Genomic DNA, 23,556 nt, shown 5'->3' with positions numbered 1-23,556 from the left:
CACAGTCCTCGCTAAGAGGGAGTGTTGATTTGGGGTAGCATTGGATGTGCTTTAGCCACGAAAATTGGTGGAGAGGCTAAGGCACATGAGATCTCCAATACCTAGAAAGGGTTTGGGCAGATTCTAAACAGTTTGGGAAATTAAAATATTAATGTGAATTAATGTAAAACTGTGTTAAAATGGTCCAAATGTCATGGATCAAGCCAGATCTAATCTTAGCCGTTGATTAGGGACTTAATCTTGACCGTTGATTTGTCAATGAGAAAAGTATAAGAGGAGGCTTGAGGGTCACTTGGAGAACACACCAAGAGATCAAGATTTCGACTTTCTGGGTCTGGGTTTGCTGAGAAAGTTGAGACAGTGATCGGAGTTGCAGCTGAGGGGCAGTGAATGCAGAAGCAGAGAGGCAGAGATAGCACAGGGAGAATCAGCGTAGTAGCTGGAGAGAGGGACGCAGAAGCAGCCAAGGGTTCACGCAGAGCCAGCCAGTGCTCACGCAGAGGCAGCCAAGAGCTATGTAGTGCCTCAGAGGGGTCAGCGTGGGTGACGTAGAGGGCCAGAGGGGCTGACGACGTGACGCAGGCCAAGCCAGAGTGACGCTGGGCTAATACTGCGCTAGAGAGAGGCTGACACAGTCCCTAGAGGCTGACGCTGGGTTTTCGTGGGGCAGATTGGAGCTGTGAAGTTGTCGATGTGTTTATTCGGGGTTTCAACCGGAATATCTGCTTCCGAGTAGAGAGGTGCTACTGCCGAGATTTTTCTCTGTTGGGTGAGCCGGATTTGGCACCCAGATTGTATTCCAGATTGTATTCTGAAATGACTTAATAAATCAAACCCTCAGATAGCTGCACCAGTTTTCCCGCATTGGGTTTTTCCAGGGACATCAGTCCAAAAACAACAGTGTCACTTGTGTGCTTGTTTCTATTTCCTTCAGTCGATGATCTGTAATGTTTTGAGCATGTACATTGTATTTATTTCCTGTATTTACATGGTAAATAACTTGTTAATTAACAGAACAAGTAGGTAGGAATAAATCAATAAAGTGCATGAAGGGCTTCTAACGTTTCAGACTTAGAAATTCCAACAAGGCGCTGCCCTTTAGGATGGTTTCCGGCGTTCCAAGGGCCTCACAACACCCTTCCATACAGTTCTGTCCCTCTCTAAGGCAAGGTACAGGCTGCGGCTCCTTAGTTTGGCAGCCCAAACCAGTGTTTTAAAATTGGGTTGGACCGAATTGGATTTGGCCAAGCCGACTGAGCTAGACACCTAGCTGGGCCGGCTCGGTAGAAAAACCGGTTCGGTGGCCGATCTGTTACCGAATCGGGTTCGATAACAGACCAGTCAGCTTGGCCGACTCCGACTTAAATCGGCCGAGCCTGTCAAAGACGACCAACGACACTTTTCGGAGGGAATTTCGGATCCTAAAAACAATTAGTTTTTGGTTTTAGGTTTTCTTGAAGCCCATCAACTTCTCCCAAGCCTATAAAAGCTACCCAACTCCCTCACATTTCCTCATAGCTATCTCATTGTATTTGTGTGAGAATTTGTGAAGAGTTTGTGAAGAGTTGTGGAGTTTGTTTTTGGAGCAGGAGTGAGGAGTCTTGGGCAATCATTGGAGCAACAGTGAGGAGCTTCTTGGGCAGCCATTGGAGCAACATTGAGGAGTTAGTTTGTTGGAGCCGTATTGAGGACGTTAGAGCCTAGAGGTATTTATTTTCACTTTTAAAATCTACCTTTGCTTGTGTTTTTTTTGTTGTTGCAAATCTGGAAATTGAGAAGAGTAATTTTTGTAAAAGAAATGAACATTGAAGAGTTTTTTCTTTTCTTTTCATTTTCAGATGTGTTTCCTTTTATTTCCAAGTCCGAATATCAGAAAATGGCTCCTAGAATGAAAGATGTTGCTTGAGCATATGCTGACATGATTGATAATCAAATGCATTGCAAATTGTCATAGAAAAATTAAGGAAGGTGGAGGGGGCATTCATAGGATGAAACAACACTTGGTTGGTATTAGAGGCCAAATTGCTTAATGTGCAACACCATCAGAACAAATTGGGGAGATTAGGAAGGAGTTTATAGAAAAATTTGAGAAGCTCGAGGAAGAAAAAGCTAGGCAAAAAGAAATAGAGGTTGAAATTGGAAGGAAGAGGAGTATAAAATACATGATGGCTACCAACCCCAATTTTGATTACAAGGGCTCTTCATCTATCCCTTGCACTGATTGTTATGAATTTAAATTTATAACATTTAATTAAAATAATTAACTATAATCAATTAATTAGTTAAATGAAGAGACATTAGTCCCCAAAGGACATGTCTCTCTGATTAGGCATGGCCAGTCAACTCCTATTAAAGGAGCACCGCCTCAGCCTTGTAATCATCATTCAAATTTTATCAATTAATTATATATATTACATTTAGAAATCATCTAGTGTATTTCTTACAGTTAATTAGCAATTTCGAAATTTTATTGCTAACAGTGGTATCAAAGCTACGTTTGGCTGGCAAGGACCACACCCCCTGTGGGCCTTCCACACCAACACGACTCTGCCGCTGCATTGACTTGAGTACCATTTCCGATGCCCTCGTTGAATCTCCCGTCACCTATCTATCCGCTCCCCGCACTACCGTAACCCTCTCGTGCTGCTGTACTCTCCGCCACCTAATTCAAGGTCCGCCAGCATCCACCCTATCCCCCATGTCTGCACCAGATAGCAGCGTCATCGATCTTCTCAGCTCGCGGACATTCGGAGGCATGGTGCTGGATGCGTGGCCGTGCTGCGTGGTGTGGGTTACGTTGCAGGAGCCGTTGAAGATTGAGACATCTAGCCACGGTCAGCGATCAATCAACGTCACTGATGAGTTTGCAGTCCTTTCTGCACATGGGTGCCGCTGCACAAAAAAATCCAACTGCAGTCACGGATGTGACCACAGTCAGCAGTCGTGACTATAGTCAACCAACGCGAGCCTTCGGCGAGGAGTAATTAACGTTTCATAAATATTTTTATTATAACTTTATAATTATAAATTTTAATTATTAAAAAAATTATTATTATTATTATTTAATTTAAAAAAACTATTATTATTTAAAAAATAAAAAAATAAAATCTATTATTATCTAAAAAAATAAATAATAATAAAAAATTGGGTCTTTGAGGAAAAAATGAAACAAAATGGCGGGCAACAACAATGACGATATGAAAGCGAGTAGATCAGGAGACCCCCGCGCGCTCTGCTCCCTGCGGCCTCTGCTGCTGCGTAGCCTGACCCTCTGAGCGCCTGCGCCTGGCAGCGCTGCTGCTGGGCTGCTCTCCCCCTCTGCTTGCCCTCCCTGCCACCCTGGGGCCTTCTGCCCGTTTCCTTTGGGGGCCTGCGGCCCATCCCTCTCTCTGCTTTCCGTTGGAGCGCCCCCTGCGCTTCTGACCTTCCCTGCAATGGATCCCCCATCCCATGACCAGGAGGATCTGGAGAAGTCTTTTGCCTCCCTGATCCAAGAGAATACCAATGAGAAAGCTCGTCCTACAGCCTCAAAGTTTATTAAGAAGCTTGATGAAATCCCAGAAGTTTCGCTCCCTCCTGCCCTTCCGAGGAGAGCAGCCGTCGCCCTGGCAGATAGGGGCTTGGTAGGTCAGTTCACGGGATTATGGCCCTCTCCTCGCACAGTCCAACGCTGGGTAGAAAGGAACTGGAACACAATGGTCCAAGGGAAGATCGCAATAAGATTCTGCGGGAGGGGTTTCTTCACCTTCCTTTTCGAAACGGTGGAAGATCGCAATCTCATATTCAGGAACGGCCCATACTTCATGGACACCAGAGGACTCTACCTCAACAGATGGACTCCCGACTTTGACCCCGAGATGGACGTTCCCAGCGCTGTCCCGGTCTGGGTCCGTCTTCCCCATCTGCCTCTCCATTGCTGGGGAGACGAATCGGTGAAAGCTATAGGTAACGCAGTAGGGAAATACATCGACAGATCGGAGCCAAGAGAAAACATGCACGCATGTGCCCGGATATGCGTAGAAGTGGATTTGGGGAAAGGACTACCAGAAGCGATCAAACTCAAGGTCGACCAGTGGACGCACATTCAGCAAGTGGACTATGAACAGCTGCCGTTCAAGTGTAAGGTATGTCATGAATATGGGCATTTTGCTAATAGATGTAGTAAGAACAAACCTATAAACTCTGAAAACAATGATGAAACCCCTGAAGAAGTATGGGAAAAAGTTAAGAAGAAGAAAACAAATCCCCCTCCTGGAACCTCCTCAAAGCCCTCATCTGAAACCCCAACCCCTCCCTCTCACCCCTCCGGATCTGGTTCTTCCCCCCCCCTTCCTCTAACCCTTTCGAATCTCTTTCAATAGAAGACCCTCCATCCCCCCCCCCCTCACCGAGAGGCCCCAGAACAGCCCCTCCCTCTCCCCCTCAGTCCTCCCCTCCCCCAACGGTCGAAAGAATCCTAACAAGGAACAAGACGAAGGAAATCATCACATCCACCGATCCACCCAGGAAAGTTGGAAGGAAATCAAATAAAGAGATCAGGGATGAGAATGCAGCAAAAGAAATGGCAACAGGGACCCAACAGCCAATGGATACATACTTAGACAAGGCCAAAGGAAGCGGGGAGAAGATGAAGGAGAAAGGAGGAACACATAACAAATATAGTAAATGATGAATCTGGTCTCTTGGAATTGTAGGGGGATGGGCTCCTCCCTAAAAACTAATGCAGTCCGCGACCTTCTCAAATTGGAACACCCAGACTTTCTACTACTTCAGGAGACCAAAATAACTGAACAAGAATTCCAGAGCAGTGTGAAAAGAAGCAGAAGCTACGAAGGAATGGCACTGAGCGCATCAGGGGCCTCAGGAGGAATAGGAACAATATGGGACAAAAACAAATGGAAACTCAGGGACAGCAGGCAGAATAGGTGGTGGCTAAGAACAGATATGCAAAACGTCTCCAGGACTGAGGAATACACCATATACAACGTTTATGCCCCTCCCCACTTCAGAGAAAAAGCCGCTTGTTGGGAGTCAATCACATCTGATTTAATGAATGCTCAGGGCAGAAACATCTTCCTAGGAGGAGACTTGAATTTAATAAGGAATGCGGAGGAAAAAATGGGAGGAAATTTCTTCGCAGACCCCTCAAGGGATGCTTTAGAAAAAATCATTCAAGAGCACAGTTTTGTTGACATACCACCTCAGAACGGGCGATTCACTTGGTCAAACAAAAGAACCGGTAAAAACAACATCAAAGAGAGGCTGGATCGCATACTAGTCCAGCAAAGAATCGTGGTCAACTTCGCAAGGATCCAAAGCTCAATAATACAAGGTTTTATCTCAGACCATAAACCTGTAGCTCTGAATCTGATTAAAAGGGAAAACCTGGGACCGTTACCCTTCAAATACAACAGAGCGTGGGACAGCAGCGAGGTCTTCAGGAACTTGGTAAGGGACACCTGGGCAACTGAAATCAAAGGATCCCCGCACTATGTATGGGAAACAAAGATAAAACTCCTCCGGATAGCCATCAAACAATGGGCGAGGAACTATGCAACAGAGGCAGAGAAAAGGAAAATCGATCTCCAAAGGAAATTAGCGGAGTGGAATCAAGAAAAAGAGAAAAGCCAAGACACAGAAGATGACATAAGGAAAGAAAATGACCTGTACATGGAGCTGTACAAGCAGAATCGAGTAGAAGAAGAAGAGCAAAGGCAAAAATCGAGGTGCCTCTGGCTCAAATCAGGTGATAAAAACACATCCTTTTTTCATAATAGCATCAAAATGAGGAGAGCAGGGAACAACATTGGGAAAATATCAGTTGAGGGCAGAGTTTTAACAGAGCAAGGTGAGATTAAGGAGGCAGCATCCCGGCATTTCCAAACTCTTCTAACTGCTGACCCTCATTACATGGAAAAACCGGAATTCCTAAACATAATTGAGAGCAAAATCACAGAGGCTCAAAACAAAGATCTAGATAAGGAAATCACAACGGAGGAGATTGAAAAGTCCATCTACAGCATGCCATTGGAAAAGGCTCCTGGCCCTGATGGCTTTACAGTGGCCTTTTATAGAACCCATTGGGAAACTATCAAGAAGGATTATGTCAGAATGGCAAATTTTTTTTTTGCAAAATGTAAGCTGGGTAGCAGTATTAAGTCCTCTCATCTAGCCCTTATCCCCAAAGATCCTAGCCCCCAATCCTTTGACAGATTCCGCCCTATTTCCCTGTGTAACGTCTCGTACAAAATTATCACTAAGATCCTGGCGAACAGGCTTAAAAAGGTCCTCCCCTCCCTCATTTCCGAAAACCAGGGTGGCTTTGTCCCTGGGAGACATATAACGGATAATGTCATCCTCATCCAGGAGGCAATACACAGCAGCATATCCAGGAAGGAGAAGGGCATGATCATCAAATTGGATATGGCAAACGCCTTTGATCGGGTTAACCATGCATTCCTCCAGGCAGTCCTTATGAAATTTGGCATCTCAGAGCACTTTACTAGCAGGATCATGGAATGCATTTCCCACAATTGGACAGCACCCCTCATCAACGGAAGGCCATGCAACGCCTTCAAGAGTTCCAGAGGCCTAAGGCAGGGGTGCCCATTGTCACCCTTTCTCTACATTATTATGGCTGAAACCCTCAGCTTACATTTGGAAAACAAGCGAAAAATCAAAGAAATAACAGGGGTGGATATAGCCCGAGGATCGAAGGGAATTAAGCACTCCCTTTTTGCAGATGACACTCTACTAATAGGGGGTGCTTCCAGCATAATGGCCCGAAGGTTCAAGAAAGCATTGGATCTCTTCCTCCAAGCCTCTGGAGGCAAACTAAACAACAACAAATGTATGATCTACACTTGGAATGTCCCAAGAAACATCACCCAGAGAATTTCCATAATCATGGAAATCCCTGCCCAAGGGAATTGGTCCCACTTTACTTATCTAGGATTACCTTTGGCCAAAGAGACAATCAAAGCCGAGATCTGGTCAAAACTAATTGAGAAATTGAGAGGGAAACTACAGAGCTGGGGAGTGTATTGGCTTAACCTGGCAGGCAGAATCATTCTCATAAAGGCCATACTCTCAGCCCTCCCAATCTATCAATTTGCTACTACTCTTGCCCCGACAGGCATCCACAAACACATGGAGCTGATTATCAGAGGTTTCCTATGGAAAGGAGGAAAGCAGGACACAAAAAAGTTCAGCCTTGTTAAGTGGGACAAAGTCATTCTCCCCCCAGAAAAAGGAGGACTTGGCATTAGAATACCAAAGCTAGCAAACATGGCAATGGGCTACAAATTGGTTTGGAGAATTCTCAATGAGAGAGGGACCTGGTGGACAGAGGTCATCAAGAGGAAGTACTTAAATGGGGTCAATAGCAACATCCTATCAGAAAACATCATCGAAAGACCGTGTACTCCCGTATGGAAGCTGATTAAAAAGACTCTTCCTCACTTCAAATCTTACATTTCAAGAGCCCCGGGTAATGGCAAAGATATTAATATATGGGAGGACAGGATAATGGGCATGGAGGCAAGGGCAACGCTCATCAAATATAAGCCCCTTCAAAGGTGGATGGACGAGGCAAAGCTCAAAACCTTGTACGATATCTCTCTCTGGGATCAGAACTGCTGGACAGGTTGGAGACCACTCCCCCTCCCTGAGATCCTCAAGAACCTCTGGGCCGAGCTCAAGACTTCGCTGACAGGCTCAGCCCCAACAAATCGAACGGTGGAAGACAAATTCGTTTGGGACCCTAATGGAGGTAGATATACAGTAAAAGAGGGATATAAAGTTTTGCAAAATGCCTCAGCACTAAACAATTGGCCACTTCACAAAGCAACTTGGAAAACCGAATGTCTGCCAAAGGTTAAGTGTTTCAACTGGACCCTTCTACATGGCAAAATCCTGACTGCTGAAAACCTCAGGAAGAAGGGCATCCAAGGCCCTTCAATTTGCTGCATGTGTAGGAAGGAAGAGGAAAGCAGTAACCATCTCTTCATGGACTGCCCCTTCGCAAGAGTGTGCTGGAAACTCATCACCAGCCCTCTCATCATCAGGGACCTTCCCAACCAGATCACTCTCTTCCAGAAACAATGGGGAAACAGCTTCCCTCAATCTGGTAAGTGCAAGGGCCTAGCCAAAAGGATTTGGAATAGCATCCCTGCCAACCTCTGCTGGCAGATATGGATTGCCAGGAATAAATGCATTTTCAAGAACAAAAAGCCTAGTACCTCCAGTGTTCTAGCCAAAACGATGGCCCTCATCTCTGAGTCCCTAGAGGCAAACGGTATAGCCCAGGAGGAATTGGAACCGACAGATGCAAAAATAAAAGAGTGGTCTAACAAATTCAACTGCAACAGAAGCACTCAAAAATTAGCAAACAAAGGAAGCAGGCATATGGAATGGAAATTGAGAGGGACGAAGGAAGAAGTTAAAAATTGGATTCAGAAGCAAAATAGACCAACCCTCTTCTTTGATGGTGCATCAAAGAACAACCCAGGTCAAGCGGGAGCAGGTGGAGTTATCAAAGATGAGCAAGGAAGAAACTTAGTCACGTATGAATGGGGTCTGGGCATCATGACAAACAATAAGGCAGAGGCATACAGCCTCCTTCTGGGGACATCCATCGCCAGGAACCTGGGCATAAGAAACCTACTGATCGTTGGCGATTCTGCCATCATCATAGCATCAATGATCACAGGGAAAGAGTTCAATCAAGCAGCCTTAAACAACATCAAAGGAAGGATAATGGACAACATCAAAACTATTGGAGGAGCCACCTTTAAACACATCCTACGAACAAACAATGTGGAAGCAGATGCTCAGGCAAACAAGGCTACCGAAAGGCAAGCGGGTCAAGTCAAGGAAAATGATATGGTTTATGAGAAAGACATCCCATAAGCGGGCCTCTCCCGCTGCCCCTCCCAAGAATTTCAGTCAAAGCAGGTACAAACCCCTTCTCACCCAGCCCTCCCCCTACTGCACTACCAAGTTCCATCAAAAATCCAATCTCCCTCATGATCTGTCTACCATCATTGTGTTTTATCTCATCGGGATCCTCCATCTGACCAGCGCAGACATTCTCAGAAACGGGGGCTGCGCCCATCTTCTCAGCACGCCCCTCAACAGCAACCATATCAAATCTATAGATCTTCCCTCTCCCGAGATTAGATCTGCTCAGACTCTACTCGAGATCGGGAGGACCTCTCATGGTATTATAAATCGAACACAGGGTTCTTGTATTCGCACAGCTTCGGGCAATGATCTGCAACTCCTTTACATTCTCTCAAGTCGAAAACACCTTGCTGAAGGCAGCACTACTCAACGGGATTCAAAGGTCAACAACGAGCTCCTGGTAACAGTGGTCATAGCTCTGGGCAACGCTCTGCACCTCCACAGCATTTTCATAAGCAGAAGACACCTCGCTGAAGGCATCATCACTCATCGGGACGCAAAGATCAGCAGAGCGCTCCTGGTAACTGCTGTTTTAAGTTTGCTTGTTTTATATCCTCTGATATCTTTGCTTCTGGTTGGCAGGAAAGCTCCGGATATTCTTCCACAGCCTACCCTCAACACTCTGATCCCTTCGCTCTCCCCTCGCCTGAGACAGCACCACTGTGACACCACGCCCCCTCTCTTTACTCTCCAGCTCCTCGCTCATCTTGGAACTTCTCCTCCTTCGAATCCCAGTCCTCTGTTTGCTAATATGGCCGAACAACAGAACCAACCAGCTGACCAAGCCCAACCAGCCAATCCACTGGACAACATCTTCAACAACAGGGACTGCACCATGTGCAAGGCCCATACATTTATGATCAATCGGCTAACCAAGCAGCTTAAAGAGCTGCAAGATGATTACCATGCAGATAGGAACTCAAAGCGCAAAAAACTGGACAAAAGGAAGAATGAGATTGAAGGGTTGAAAGAGCGCTGCAGCCACCTGGAGGCGGCCATGGACCACATCCGCTCCCTTACCCAGAGTTACCAGGCTGAAGCTTCAACCAAGGCAAGCGCAAGGAACCAGGAGGATTCTGTCACCCAACACTTCCCTTAATAGATGCAATGTAAATTTAGCTGGTTAGGAGGTTCCTTTGTAAGGCAGTACAGCCGTCTTCATTTTGCTTTCAGATTAAACAAGAGAAGTATTGAGGAATATGGGTCTGCGAACCCGCTTTTGCTCCTCAGATCAAAAATCTCTCTTCTGCAATGTAATAGATCTCTGTAACTCAGGCTTTTATAATAGATAAGTACCCGACTTCGTTAAAAAAAAAAACAATGACGATATGAAAAAAATTCAAGAGGACATCAACAAGTTAAATAAACGCCTAGATAACGTCGAGAAGTCAGTTAGTAAGCAGGATCAAATGGCCAATGATATATCTTTCTTAAAAAAACTTGATAAGCCAACGTTTCGTAGGGGCTGATCCACCTTCAACTACACAGAGTCCCAAGACTCTGGAAGGTGAGACTTCTCTAGAGCATGAGTTCCTGAGGCATGAGAAACAACGAATACCACAAATTCACTTTGAAGGAAGCCAATGTTATACTAAATCTTCTAAGAGGAACCATCTTAAAATAAAAAATGAATTACCTAAGTATGATGGTAAGAACTATAAGGGCGTTGTCGTATGGGTAAATAAGATGGACGCCATCTTTTTAGCAAACCCTCCACTCGGTGAGCAAGAAAGGGTCATGACAGTATCCAACTACTTAGAAGTAGAAGCGTATGATTGGTTTTTGTGGTGGTCGTTTAAATGTACGAGTTGTTCTTTCAATTGACAAAACTTTAAAAACGCCCTGCTAAAATGGTTTCATGACGAGGAGGAGAATGATGTCTACGAGAGATTTGTTCACCTGAAGCAAAAAGGATTAGTGAGTGAATACACTCACGAATGGGAAGTATTGGCAGTAAGGCAGAGAGGGTTTTCAGATGAGGAGTTGTTAAAACTGTATCGCTGTAGTCTTAAAGATTACATTCGCGAAGAATTAAAATTGCATAAATCCAAAACCATTGAGGAAGCTAGACACACAACCATAATTATCGAGCGGAAATACAAACTCCACAAAGCACCATATGCTAGTAACGAAAGAATTCCAAGGGGAAGTCAGGTAAACCATCGTTAGAGAACACTAGCAAGTATGTTCCACCACCATTGCGAAATGAAGGAAAATAACAATTTAGTGTCGAAATGAAAAAGAATGGCAAATTCTGGAAGTGTGGAGACAAGTATTACGCAGGATACAAATGCGCAACACAAAAATTGTACAACTGCGAAGCCGAACGAGAAGAAGAATCTTCAGAAGACAGCTCTGACGAAGAGGACATTGAAGAAAATGCAAACCCTAGTCCAAAATCAGAAGAAGATATGCCACGAATATCCCTAGCAGCCATCACAGGGATAGCTCAACCACAGACATTGAAACTTAAAGGTCACATCAAGAAGCAAAGCGTTATCGTTCTAGTAGACTTAGGAAGTACACACAACTTCGTAGATGTCAATGTTGCAAAAACACTGAACATTTTTGCTTACCCGGTAGCAGATTTAAAAGTTATGGTAGCAGATGGGAAACATATAGATGGAGTAGGCAAGTGCCATAAGGTTAAGTTGCAATTAAGCGACTATGCAATGGAGTCCAGTTTTTATACAGTTCCCCTAGGAGGAGTAGATGTCGTTTTAGGTGTACAATGGTTAAGAACACTAGGCACATATTCAACAAATCACATAAAGCAGTTCATTAAATTCAAATGGGATGGAAGGAAATATAAGTTGTTCGGGTTTCAGGCACCACCAACGCAAGTCATCTATGCTCAACAGATGAAGAAACTTATTTGTAGGGGGGCACCAACGTTTGTCGCACAATGTCAACAGTTGGAGTTATTATTGATAGAAGGGACTCATCAAGCATAAAAAATTTCATTCTTGATTCAGAAATACGAGAAGGTTTTCCAAGATCTACCAATGAAGTTACCCCCTGAGAGGCAGATTGAACGCATTATTGAAGTCAAACCAGACTCAACACCAGTAAATGTTAAGTCATATCATTATCCCCATCACCACAAGATGGAAGTAGAACGCTTAACACAAGACCTGTTGAAGCATGAAATCATTACGAAGAGTAGAAGTCCATATGCTGCACCCGTAATATTGGTTAGGAAGAAGGATGGATCCTTTTTATTATGTATAGATTACAGAGGTTTAAACAAAATCACTATTAAACATAAGTTTCGATTCCGTTCGTTGATGAAATGTTAGATGAACTACACGGTGCAGAATATGTTTCCAAGTTAGATCTAAGATCAGGCTACTACCAAATACGAGTAAGGTTAGAAGACGTCGAAAAGATAACAATCAGGACTCATGAAGGGCATTATGAGTTCAAGGTCATGCCATTTGGATTAACAAATGCGCCAGCCACCTTCCAAGCAACCATGAACGAACTCTTTCACCCTTATCTACGGAAGTTTGTATTAGTTTTCTTCGATGATATTCTAGTCTACAGTAAGACGTGGAAAGAACATCTCAAACATCTGGAAGAAGTATTGTCTGTTTTGGAAAGGAACCAGTTTTACGCCAAGCTATCAAAATGTATGTTTGGGCAAAAGGAAGTTGAATACCTAGGACATATTATATCGAGGGAAGGAGTCCAAGTGGATCCCAACAAAATCAAGGCAATCAAAGAATGGCCCAAACCCAAGAACGTATCCAAGCTGAGGGGATTTTTAGGTTTAACAGGGTATTACAGAAGATTTATAAAAAACTATGCACATTTGACAACACCCCTAACCAATTTGTTAAAGAAGAATGCTTTTCAGTGGAATAACCAAGTAGACAGGTGTTTTGAGAATTTAAAGGAAGTAATGTCAACCACACCAGTACTAGCAACTCCTGACTTCTCAAAATTGTTCGTAGTCGAATGTGATGCTTTTGGGTTCGGAATTGGAGCTGTATTAATGCAGGACAACCACCTTATAGCATTTGAGAGCAAGAAACTTAATAAACGAGAAGGCTTAAAATCAACATACCAAAAGGAGATGCTCGCCATCATGCACACTTTGACGAAGTGGCGCCAATATTTGCTTGGAAGTAAATTTTCAATCTGAATCGGCCACAACAGTCGTCAGTTCTTACATCAACAAAAGACATTATCAACAGAACAATATAAGTGGATGGAGAAGTTGTCAGCCTTCGACTTAGAAATATTACACAAGAAGGGAAAGGAGAATGTTGTCGCTGATGCACTCTCACGTAAGGATGACGACCACACAACATGTGCCACCATGATAGTTGTTCTAGAATGGTTGGACAAAATACGAGCCAAATATGCCAAGGATAAGGATTGTGACTCCATGATTAACAATATCAGTTAGTATACCAACTTCGAGTGGAAAAATGACATCTTATGGTACAAGGGTAAAATTTACCTAACACTCGCATCCAAATTTAAGGTGAAAATACTAAAAGAGTCCCACAATTCGCCAACAGCTAGAGATGTTGGATTCTACAAGACTTACTACAACATCCGATAATCAATCTATTGGAAGGGTATGGGCAAGTAAATTCAGAAATATGTTGCAGAATGTGATATTTGTCAAAGAAACAAGAGCGAAAATGTTCCAACTCCGGGATGTGAAAATTTCTAAACAAAAATTCTATTACTGCAGCAACTGATTTATTTTACCTACTTATTTCTCAATAAGTTATTTACGAAATCATTTCAGTAAATAATAAATTAAATTCTACTACAGAAATCACACCATTATACAGAAACAAATATATGCACAAGAATCAAACACATCAACACAGTTATTTTTGGACAATTGTCCTCGGAAAACCCAATGTGGGAAAACCGGTGCAACAGAGGAGGGTTTTATTAATCTCCAGCAACAATCGCTTTTACACAAAATTTTTGCATAGACACTGGGAGAAAACACCTGAGACTTTTCTCCAAGACTTTTTGACACCTTGGAGGACGTCCTTTCCCTACTGCGTCACTCTGCTTGGCTCTGCGCTGCTCTGTCCTTCTCTACGTCATCCACTGGGTCTCTATGATCTGTGTCTCCCTCTGCATTGTATCTCAGAGTCCCTGCGTCACCTCTTCTGATCTTCCTGATTGTTGCTAATCACCCCCTCTTCCTCCACCCTGCAACTCTCCCTTTGAAATCGATTTCACTCTCTTTGAAAATTGATTTTCCTTGGGATACTGAGTATTTGCTGGTATGTCTCCAAATGACCCTCAAGTCTTCTCTTATACTTTTCATGTTGATGAATCAACGACCGAGATTAAGTCCCTAATCAACCGCTAAGATTAAAATAGACTTGATCCTTGTCTCTTAGAAGCTTCTCATCGTTATCTTTATTAATACCCATTAATATTTTTATTTTCCCAAGTTTAGACTTAGGAACCCATTAAAAATATTAATTATTTTAATAACTCCTCATTCGGATGGAATTTCGCAAAACGATTTTTGGGTCTTGGAGATCTCATGTGCCTTAGCCTCTCTGCCAATTTTCATGGCTAGAGCACATCCAATGCTACCACAAATCAATATAGGATTGCTACACCCATTACACATTCCAAATCAGAAGTGGGAGGAGATTTCGATGGACTTTATTGAAGGAATACCCGCCTCTGACGAAAAGGATAAAATATTTGTAGTAGTTGACAGGCTCACTAAATATGCCCACTTTATGGCTATTAAAAAGACACAGCTAAACAAATCGCTGATGTGTTTTGTAAAAATATTTACAAACTACACGGGTTTCCTAAGGTCATCGTCAGTGATAGAGATGTAAGGTTTAAGGGAAAATTTTGGAAGGAATTCTGCCACCAAGCAGGAATATCCCTCAACATGAGTTCGGCCTATCACCCCCAAACAGATGGGAAAACCGAAATTGTTAATAAATGCTTGGAAACATATCTTCGTTGTTTCGTTACAGATAAACAAAACAGATGGACCCAGTGGCTACACCTGGCAGAATGGTGGTATAATACCACGTACCACACGTCAGCTAAGATGACACCCTTCCAAGCCTTATATGGTTACGAGCCACCCAGGTGGAAAGACTTTGCACTCCTTGATTCTAGGGTACCAGTAGTTAAAGACCACCTAGGAGAAAGTCAAAGGATCATCAACTTACTAAAAGAAAATCTAACCATGGCTCATAATAGAATGAAACAACAAGTTGACCAACACTGCTCTGAAAGAGAGTTCGAGGAGGGAGATTGGGTCTTTGTTAGACTCCAACCTTATAAGCAACTATCACTAAAACAACAAGGGAAGAATAAATTATCACCTAAATATTATGGGTCGTATCAGATAATCAAAAAAATAAGTAGCGTAGCTTATGGCTTAAAGTTACTTGATAATTGTCGAATCCATAATACCTTTCATGTATCAAGTCTCAAGAGAGTATTAGGGCAAAACCAAATAGCACAAACAGAAATACCAGAGACCGATGAAGAAGGAAGAATAGTCCTCGAACCTGAAGGTATACTCGCTACCCAAGAAAAGGTTTTACGGTCCAAGACAATAAAGGAATACCTCATCAAATGGAAGAGGTTACCAGAGGAAGACTCGTCTTGGGAATCAAAACATTTTCTTCATCAACACCCAGACCTACCTATGCTTTGAGGACAAAGCATCTTAAGGGGAAGGCAATGTTATGAATTTAAATTTATAACATTTAATTAAAATATTATTTAAATAAATAAATAAATAATTATAATCAATTAATTAACAATTAATTAGTTAAATGAAGAAACCTTAGTCCCCAAAGGACATGTCTCTCTGATTAGGCATGGCCAGTCAACTCCTATTAAAGGAGCACCGCCTCAACCTTGTAATCATCATTCAAATTTTATCAATTAATAATATTTATTACATTCAGAAATCATCTGGTGTATCTCTTACAATTAATTTGCAATTTCAAAATTTTATTGCTAACACTGATGCATCCAACCCCTTTCGCTATGTTCCTCCCTCTTTGGAGTCTATTCAAGAAAAGGGTAAGGGTAAAATGAAAAATAAGGGTGATATCAAAAGTTATTTCACAACCTCCTCTCCCTCTGATAGTGCACATGGTCCTCAAGCTAATAGAGGTCAAATGCAACCCACTTTAGATGACCATTGGAAGAAAGAATTGAGAGAAACTACTTGTGATTACATAGCTAGATGGTGGTATGACGCTGATATCCCCTTCAATGCTTCTCGTTCACCATATTATGAACCTATGTTTGATGCCATATTTGCTGCTGGAAAGGGCTTCAAAGGCCCTACTATGCATGAGTTAAGGGGATCTCTTTTGCAAAAAGAATTTTTGTCCATTGATGAATATTTGAAATATTTCAAAAGCTCATGGGCAAAAACAATATGTACCATCATGTCAGATGGATGGACTTATCAAAGGAACCATACCATCATAAACTTATCTTTTGCCCACAAGGAACCTTGTTTCTAAAATTAGTTGATGCATCTGATAAGGTGAAAGATGCACACTTGTTGTTTTAGCGTTTGGATGAGGTTGTTGTAGAGGTGGGGGTGGCTAATGTTGTTCAAATCATTATAGATAATGCCTCTATCTATGTTCTTGCTGGTAAAATGTTAGAGGAAAAACACAACCATTTTTTGGACCCCATGTGCTGCACATTGCATAGACCTCATGCTTGAGGATATTGGCAAAATAGACTGGGTCAAGAACATTGTAGAGCATGCCAAAAGCATAACAAAATATATCTACAATCATTCATGGATTTTGAACCTGATGAGGAAGCACACAAGGGGCAGGGATATTATTATGCCTGCCATCACTAGATTTGCAACTCATTTTTTGACATTGCAATCTATGCTTTCCCAATATAGAAACTTGCAAAGGGTGTTTTCCAGTGATGAATGGAATGAATGTCAATGGGCTCACAAACAAGATGGCAAAGATGTGAGAAAGAAAGTTAATGAAGAAATATTTTGGAAAAAGGCAACAAAGATTGTGAAGGTTGCTGAGCCACTGGTTAAGGTGTTGCGGTTGGTGGATGGGGAAAGATTGGCTATGGGCTTCATTTATGAGGCTATGGATCAAGCAAAGGAGCAAATAAAGGCAGCATACAAGGATAGAGTGGCTAAGTATGGGCCCATTTGGGAAATCATTGATCAAAGATGGAACAATCAACTCCATCGCCCTATACATACAACTGGGTTTTTCCTGAACCCAAGGTATCATTATAAAGCTCTGGAGGCAGAAGCTTTGACTAGGGAGGTTAGAGATGGATTGATTGACTGCATTAACCGCATGGTCCCTAAGGAGAGTGATCAACTGGAGATACACCGACAAATCACTTGTTTCAGCAGAGCCACAGGTATCTTTGGCAAGAACCTGGCAAGGATTGCAAGGGAAGCAAATGAGCTAGGTAAACAAACAATTTCAATTTTCAGATTCTTATTTTGTTAAATTGTTTATAATTTGAAAGTTGGATATAATTTGTTGAGCTAACTCATTACACAACTATGTTTTTTGTAGCACGATGGTGGGAGGCATTTGTTAGCCATTGTCCTCAATTGTAGAAGTTTGCAACCCATATTTTGAGTCAAACTTGGAGTGCTATTGGGTGTGAGCGAATTTGGTCTGTCTTTGAGAGGATTCACACGAAGAAGAGAAACCGTTTGAAACAAAAATGGTTAAATGATCTAGTCTATGTCCAATACAACCTCCGGCTAAGACACAACCAACCGCTGAACAAAAGACCTGATACAGATCCCATTGTGTTGGAAGATATTGATCCAACATCAGATTGGGTAGTGGAGAGTCATCCAACATAGTTTGATTATGATGAGGATATTGGTCTTGATTTGAATTTATAGATGGAGGCATTAGTTGAACATAATGTTCAGTTGAATGCATATTCACTTGTACTAGGTCTAACCCCAAGTCCTCTAGTTGCAGGCACTTCCTCTACTCAACCACGACGGAAGCACATATCTCGTCTATCTTAGCGTGCAGCTGCTGCGCCTGCTAGTGCTACTACTTCTACAATTATAGTTGGAGATGGTGATGAGGAGGAGGAGGAGCCATGGGTTTCCTTGTCTGACTCTGATTCATAGTCTGAGCCAGATTATATTGGCTTCTCTAGCAATAGCCAATAGTATTGGTGACTAGTGATGTTTTACAGTTTACTTTTGTTGTAGAGGCCATTTAGAGCCTCCTTGGTTATGTGTTTTTGTTTTGATCTCTATATCATGTATGTATTGGATAGTGCACTGGGTGCCATTTTGATATAATGGATATATTCATGAGCCTACTTTGATCATATGTTGTCTTCTCTCTATATTCTAATGCTTTGTGTTTGGAAACATGAATGAAAATCTTTAAAATTATGTTTTTTCATAAAAAAATAAATATTTAATGTATTTTTTTCAACCATTGATTCATTGAAATCACACTGACCAAGTCGATACCGAGTTGGAGTCGGAGTCGACCCTCGGCCGGTTCCGAACCCGAGTCAGAGTTTTAAAACATTGGCCCAAACATGCTCCACGCCTCCTGTAACAACCCAAAATCATGCGGCCTGCAGAGCAGAGGTATTCCACCCACAAATTCACCATAAAACTAGACCCAAAGACACCCTCACACCATGCGGTTCACTGGGGTGGAATAGTAGTTTGGTGGGCTGGCTTCAGCGAAGTTGTCATTTGGTGGGTTCAGTGCCACATTTTCTACTCAGTGGATCACTACCTGGTGAATCACCATTAGGTAGATTCCCAGCCTAGTGGGATTGACCTTGGTGGATTAATAGTTGGACTTGTACATCCAACTAAGGTTGTCTTTGATGAATTAAAAGTATAATGGCCTGCACTCGGTGGATGGCAGCCAAACACATGTTTAACCTGCAACAGACTGTAAACCTTTACTAGTTTAGCTTTTAGAGTAACGTTTAGCTTCTGGAGTAACAATTTTTTGTAGGGCCAGTGGCTCAATTTGTTTACTATATATCCGTTTGGCAAGCTGTTGAACTCTATCTGGAGAATGTGAACTAAAGCTTCATGTTCCTTGAATTCTGGCTGGAGATGTCAGTTTCTTAATTGAAGTTTTTGTTATATGGGCAATGCCCCTGTGGTTTTCAACTAGAAGTCTCTTCTTAATCCTCGAGGCTCAATATTTCTTGGTAATTTTATTGAGTCATTTGTGATTCTAAACTTTTGGCTTTTCTTAATTCAGTTTTATGATTTTATAATTCATGCCATACTTTTCTATGGAATTTACATCATTGATTCCGTACAACGCACAGGTATCTAACTTCAGTCTCCTGGCCTTTCAAACTTAACTGTATTTACTGTCATATGTGTGGCCAACTGCTTATTTCATTTAGTTGATTCCTCTTTTGTAAGCTGTGGATCTCTGTGTATAAGTGGTTAAGTTAAGCTATATGCTCCTTTCATTCTGATAAGAGTGATTGTTGTCTAAATCAAAGATTCTATTTTCTGGCCATTAACTGATGGCATTCGACTAAGCTACTTTTTATTCCTCAGAGGCTTCATCAGTCCATCATTTATGGGTAGTTCTATTAAATTGGTCATCAATTTTGATCTTGTGATCTTTGTTGATGCAGTTTTGTTAATGACTCATCCATTACATATTTATGAAATGTATATCAAGGATTGATGTTGTAATAATAACTTTTTACATGATTTTTTTAATGTAAATATGTTTCCATTTTTTTATCACTGTCCAGCTGAAATTGTTCTTGAAAGTAGATTACCTTGGAAATTTCAGGTTTAAGCATTGGATGAAGGCATCACCATGGATGTGTGGGGTTAATCCAAGAGACATTATCATGCCAATGGATGGTGATGAGGGCTTCTACCCAACAACTGGGAATGAGTTTGTTAGTTCCATTTGCTCTGCTGACAATAGCAAGAATGATGTTGTTCTGATAAATCTGTTTTCTTCTTTTGAGATGGCTATGCATAGTCTTTATTAAATTTTTATAAATTGGTCTTGGATTATTGAAGAAACCAGAGGTAGTGGCAGCAAAACGCAAACACCGTGTGCATATTCTTGTCTGCGCACCTTCCAATTCTGCTTTGGATGAAATTGTTCTCCGTTTGATGAATACAGGTGAGAGCTTTGTTACAGCCTAAATTCATACTTTCTTTGTGTGCTTATGTTGTTTTCTTTGTGCGCTGATATTATAGTTGATGAGACTTACGGTTTCAGAACTTCCTTTCTATAACACCCAGGAAATGTAGCAGTACTTAAAAATCATTTGGACAAGGGATGCGTTTATTTGTCACATAAATTGATGAAACATGGTCGAGTGAACATGTATTAGATTTGTGCTTCGGTACACCTTAATACTTTATCCATGTCTCTTTTGGGCATTTTTTTTCATATTGATCACTGATCCACATTTTCTTATTTTATTGGAGACTTGGTCAGCTTTGATTACACTCCTTTTGTAAAAGTAAGTCGCTTGGGTCCCCTTTTGTTGTTCTTTCCATATTTGGTTTTCCTTATATTATTTTTAGCCACCATTCTTCCCCCTGCCATGCATAAATTCCATGGTCGTATGAATTGCAGATCCCCGCCAGAGGATCCAACCCATCTCTTCCTATAGCCTAGACAAAAGTTTCTAGACCCTATGAACAAACGCCCTAAAATCATTCAAATCAAAATGGGATGCATTAAGCTTGAGCATGGAACAAATGATATCATTAAGGGTTTGGCCAAGGGAAGCAATGGTGAAGAAGGACAATTGTTAGAATTGTCCGCATTGATGATTATATCCATTCTTTGTAGCTTAACCTAAGAATGAAGGTGTTGAAAGAAATGTAACTAGGTTCGATCTTCGTAAATGAGTTTATTCAAAAAAAAGAAATATTATTTTTATGATATATGTCAATGAGTTTATTGCTCTTTGAAATAGGTCTAACACTAGTTAAAGTGCTATAGGTGAGTCAAATAGTCAAAAGAAAAAGGTTGAAGACCTTAAGGGCATGTTACACCTTGTATAAATATGTATTTAAGTCAAAGAGAAAACCTCCAAGCAAAGTCAAGTCTCCTCCTATGCTAAAGCATCATCAAGAAGCTCCTTCAAGCATGCAATACCACCAAAGAAACCATCCGAAATCTACTCTTCAAGTCGGCCTGCAAACAGTTGACTAGTTGGCCTTCTAGTCAGCCTAAATGGAGGGACAGTCCTCTATTTATAGAGGCTGTCCACTCCAATACAATGCACTCAATGAGCTCTGAAATCTGCGAAGGGAAAAGGAAGAAAGAACGAAGGAAGAGGGTCTCCAAGGGCAGCGAAGGAGAAGGGTATACCACCGAAGTCAAGAGGTCTGTTCTAGGGCTGCTGCAGTCACACATGCGAGGAAAACAGAGGGCTATCCCTGTGGCTAGGAGAGCAGCAATCCATAGACACTCATCTATCTTCATTTGGGGCTAAAACTAGGCCTACAAGGCCTCCTACTCTAGCGTAGAAGAAAGATACTCAAGCAAAGGAGAGAAGGGCATATAACACCTAGTAATCCTCCCACACGTGCAAAAAAAACTAGGGTGGCAGAACAGCAGTACAGTCATACACCCATATCTCAAGAAGGATCTCGGTTGGTCAAAGAAGAAGTACTTGAGAAGGGGATAGAAGAGGAACACCTCATCTAAGAGGCTCACATGAGCAAGAACTATTCCTAGACAAAGATCGAAGAAGGAAGACGAAGTGCCAGGAGACGAAGTGGTGGAAGAAGTGCCAGGAAATGGAGTGCCAGAAGAAGTGCCAGGGAATAAGGTGCAGAAATAAGGAAGGACTTGACTGGTGCTTGGAGGATATTCTTGTCAGGGGTCTAGGGTTTGGCATTCATCAATAGAAGCTTCAATAAGAGAAATTCACTAAAGGGTTTTCCTCTCAAGAGAAGAGAGGTTCTGGCCCTGGCAGAGAGCCAACATCTTGTGTTCTTGTTTTTATGTTTTGGTAGCAGTTAGATGAAGTACACACATATGCATTAATAATAAGAAGAAGAAGAATAAGCTAATAAGGAAAAGTAAAAATACTCCACAAATTGTTATCAAGTAACAAAGAATCACACTACACTAATTTGCTCTAGATTCTTCAATAGAAGGGACATCCTATGGGCCTTAGAATTTATTTAACGTCTTGCACTATGTCTTTTCCTAGTTACATATTGCACCACGTGAACCATCGCCCATAGTCTAGGCTTTTCTTCTAGTTAGGATAAAAAGCTTGGAGAGAAGCCTTGCACCTACACCAAGCTTGTCTTTCCATTCTTTAAAAGTAGAATCAAAGTTTCCTTCTCTGTCTAATCATTCAACTAAGTTGAAGTTCCCTCCCATAATCCATTCAACATCCAATAGTGAGGAAGCACGACAATCCTAGAGGACAAACCTATTGGTACTAGCAATTGGTGGTTAGACCAATCAACAAGCAAAGGCAAACTAGCTCGTCCTTCAATATAATCATTACCTAGACAGATATTATATGGATAAGAGCCATGATCTACCATAAATCGTTTAAGGGAGTTGGAGATAGCGAAAACAACATCACCTCCCCCCTTTATCATGATTTATAGTCTAAAGGGGCCGCACTAGCAATAGATAATGTGGGATCTTAATTTGGAACCATCTAACTTCACCTTTTCAAGAAATACATACTTCAGAATTTCTTTCATGAATTACTCTCAGCATAGAATAGCCATCGTTTCACGTTAATAAACTTCATTCAAGAGGCACCACCTTCATTGAACTAGGAAACTTGTTGTTAGAGTCAAATTCACCAAGCATCAAGTTTTTCTCGATGGCCTCTTGGAGGATCTCCACTTGACTAGATTTATATTTTGAAGGGGTTTTGACTTCCTTCCTATTTTTATTCTTGATTTGTCATCATTTTTTGACTTCCATAGAATTCTACATTGTTTGTGTGCATTGCTCAGGGTTTAGAAGCTTAGGGCCTCCTTGCACAACCTTCATAGAGACATTCAACATTGAAGAATGTGAACCTTCTTTAGATAGAGGCAATTATTTAGGTTTATTCCTCATCGACTCCTTAGGAATTCACTCCACCTTCTAAAAAGATCTTTCTATTAATTTGAGTTTCTTTAGCCTTCTACAAGGGCAATTTGGATTAGATGATCTTGTGCTTGATTGACAAAGTATGCATTAGGCAAATTCATGGATTTTTCTTATAAACTCCTTTAGTAATGAACATTGAAATGCTTTGAGGCTGCTTCTGTTCTAAATCAACATCAACACAAACCCGTGTGTTAGCCTTGAAGGAAATTCTTCTACGATTTGAAGTTAAGAAATATTGAAGCATGTTGTGAACAAAGCAACGAAAGGTTGCAAATTTGTTGTAAGACAAAGCAATTCGATCTATAGGGGCTAGTTTGCTTGACTTTTTTTGTAACAACCCATCTCAAATCACGAACAACATAGCAATATTAGCATGCATGTGAGGCATACATATGATAGCTACATATATATATATGCCTATCATATGTATGCCTCACATGCATGCTAATATTGCTATGTTGTTCGTGATTTG

At 41.6% G+C, this 23,556-nt stretch overlaps 1 protein-coding gene across 1 annotated transcript in view; it reads left to right on the top strand.

Moving 5' to 3' along the window:
• MAA3 (P-loop containing nucleoside triphosphate hydrolases superfamily protein) overlaps positions 1-23,556 on the top strand; it is a 464,706-nt gene that overhangs the window by 131,672 nt on the left and 309,478 nt on the right. Inside the window, exons 9-10 of the mRNA XM_089415984.1 lie at positions 19,773-19,884; positions 20,012-20,117. Coding sequence (XP_089272110.1) covers positions 19,773-19,884; positions 20,012-20,117 — 218 coding nt within the window. The remainder of the gene's footprint in view (positions 1-19,772; positions 19,885-20,011; positions 20,118-23,556) is intronic.

Source organism: Pinus tabuliformis, chromosome 3_2 (assembly GCF_031772625.1).
Source record: "Pinus tabuliformis cultivar Carrire ecotype Pingquan chromosome 3_2, CPIR1, whole genome shotgun sequence".
Lineage (NCBI taxonomy): Eukaryota > Viridiplantae > Streptophyta > Pinopsida > Pinales > Pinaceae > Pinus > Pinus tabuliformis.
Note: the sequence above shows the minus strand (reverse complement) of the source record. Positions and strands in the feature narration are given on the sequence as shown.